This window comes from Apium graveolens, chromosome 3 (assembly GCF_009905375.1).
Source record: "Apium graveolens cultivar Ventura chromosome 3, ASM990537v1, whole genome shotgun sequence".
Lineage (NCBI taxonomy): Eukaryota > Viridiplantae > Streptophyta > Magnoliopsida > Apiales > Apiaceae > Apium > Apium graveolens.
This window is the reverse complement of record NC_133649.1, coordinates 135,489,018-135,491,481: the sequence shown is the minus strand read 5'-3', so window position 1 is coordinate 135,491,481 and position 2,464 is coordinate 135,489,018. Positions and strand designations below refer to the sequence as shown.

Below are 2,464 nucleotides of genomic sequence, written 5' to 3'. Positions count from 1 at the left end.
TCCCTAGAGCTGCGATTCTTCCCGTCAGCTTCTGAACATACTTGAAGGAGTGTGGTGTCTCCATGTTTAGGATGGATTTGATCTTGTCGGGGTTGGCCTCTATCCCCCTCTTAGAGACCATATGATTCAAAAATTTTCCAGACCCAATGCCAAAAGCACACTTGGCTAGGTTTAACATTATCTTGTGGTGGCTTAGCACTTCAAATGCCTCTCTGAGGTGACTAATATGATCGGCCTTGCTTAGGCTTTTGACTAACATGTCATCGACATAGACCTCCATGGCCTTCCCAATTAGATGGGCAAATATCTTGTTCACTAGTCTTTGGTAAGTAGCTCCTGCATTCTTAAGTCCAAAAGCCATAACAAGATAACAAAATACACCAAAGTCAGTTATGAAGGATACCTTGGGGGTGTCATCCTTATGCATTCTAATCTGATTGTAACCACTGAAGCCGTCCATGAAGCTTAGCATCTCATGTCAAGCAGTGGCATCGATCAAGGTATCAATTCTTGGTAGGGGGTAGCAGTCCTTGGGACAAACATCATTCAAGTCAGTGAAGTCAATGCACATCCTCCACTTTCCATTGACCTTCTTAACCATTACGGGGTTGGCCAACCATTCAGGGAATTGCACTTCCTCAATAAATCCAGCTTCTAAAAGCTTCTCGACCTCCTGCTTAATGGCTTCCAGCCTATCAGGGGCATAAGTTCTCTTCTTTTGCTTTACAGCCTTTCGAGTTGGATCAACATTCAACCTATGAGTTATAAGGTTTAGGTCAATTCCAGGCATATCAGCTGCTGTCCAAGCAAATACATCATTGTTTTCTTGAAATAAAGTTGTCATTCGGCCCTTCAAGGGTTTATGCAGAGATGCCCCAATGTACGTGACCTTCTCCGGGTCTAAGGGGTCTAAGGGAATTGGGACCAAGTCCTCGACTGGCTTCCCTCGCAGTTCGTTATTTTCTCGGCCATCCATGTCTTCTATGGGGAGGACCTGACCCCTGTTCCATCGGGCCTAAGTGCTGCAACATAGCAACTGCGGGCCATCTTCTGATCTCCCCTTGCTTCTCCAACACCATTTCTAGTTGGGAACTTCAGTACCATGTGGTAGGTTGAGGGCACATCCTTAAAAACATGGATCCCTGGTCTACCCATGATAACATTGTAAGTAGAGGCTTCCTTGAAAACCTGAAAGTTCAACATCTGTGTGGCCTCCCTGAGCTCTTCCCCGATAGTTACGGGAAGTTGTATTGCTCCTTCGACTTTGTATTCCACATGGTTAAACCCGTAGATGGGTGCGTCGGACGGAGTTAGCTGAGAATCATTGTAGCCCATCCTTATGAATGTGTCACAGAACAGAATGTCCACGAAAGCTCCATTGTCCACTAGGACCCTGTTGAGCAAGATTGAAGCTGTATGTATATCTTAATAATATTGGTTTGGATATCTCAACATAGAACAAGGACTTTGAAATAATCTATGTTCCACTAGGATCGGTATAAATTGTTCAATTGGGTATATGCATAAAAGGTTTTGTTAGATGCAGTGAAGAAGATGACAACAGTGATCCGTATAAAGTTCATTAATATGTTCAGGCATTGGAGGAATAAGGTTGGAGTCATTCGAAGCAGTTGTCAGAATCAGTGTGAAGACCTCAAGGATTCCTAGTGTAGTTGGTTATACTTGGTAGAAGACTTAATAGTGGTTTATACAGGTATAATACGAAGGAATGAGAGCGGAACTAGTCGTCTGTGAACCAGACCCGTGCACTAGACGTCAGTGATCTGTGAAAGGGAAATGGAGTATTATTTTTAGGAATATTGTTAAATGGGTTTTGTACTCCAGAAGTCTGGAAATATATTAAGGTACAAAATCCCGGAAGCTAGAAGGCATGCAGATAGAGAGGAATACAACCCTAGGATTTACAAGATTTATTTATTCAATAGCTGATTTTTTATTAAATGAATAAATGAAAATCATTTCATTTATTTATTTAATTTTACATCAATAATTAATATTTAATAAATAAATTAATATGGTTTTTTAGTTAAATGAATAAATGAAATCAAAATTATTTATTCATTTAATTTAAAAATCATTACAGTTGAAATTTGATTTTATCAAATTTAAAAGAAAACAACCTTGAGAATATTGCATGCATGATTTGGTTAAATGCTTGGATAAAATAATTGGAATGATGTTAGTAACTCGGAAGAACATGAGTATATAATTGATTCCCATTTGCTAATTCACCAAGTGAAAACATAAAAAAAAATGAGCTGTGCATAAATAGGAAGTGACAAGTCTTCGTGGATATTAAATAAAAAGAAACACTCAGTTTCTTTGGTCTACAAGGCTACTCATCTTGGTATTAAACAAAAGAAAGTCAGATAAAATGGTTGATTGAGTGTTTCTAGCTGCAAGTCCATGCACATGGCAGGACCCCAGGTGAATATCAAAAGAA

The 2,464-nt window shown here is 39.5% G+C and overlaps 1 protein-coding gene across 1 annotated transcript; it reads right to left on the bottom strand.

Annotated features, from left to right (window-relative positions):
- Positions 1 to 260: 260 nt before the first annotated feature.
- Positions 261 to 1,335, bottom strand: LOC141714601 (uncharacterized). Its single transcript, XM_074518112.1, has 2 exons — positions 995 to 1,335; positions 261 to 336 (listed from the first exon to the last, which is right to left on the bottom strand). Exons 1-2 carry the CDS (start codon positions 1,333 to 1,335, stop codon positions 261 to 263), a joined length of 417 nt encoding a protein of 138 aa, XP_074374213.1.
- Between the last annotated feature and the right edge of the window lie 1,129 nt (positions 1,336 to 2,464).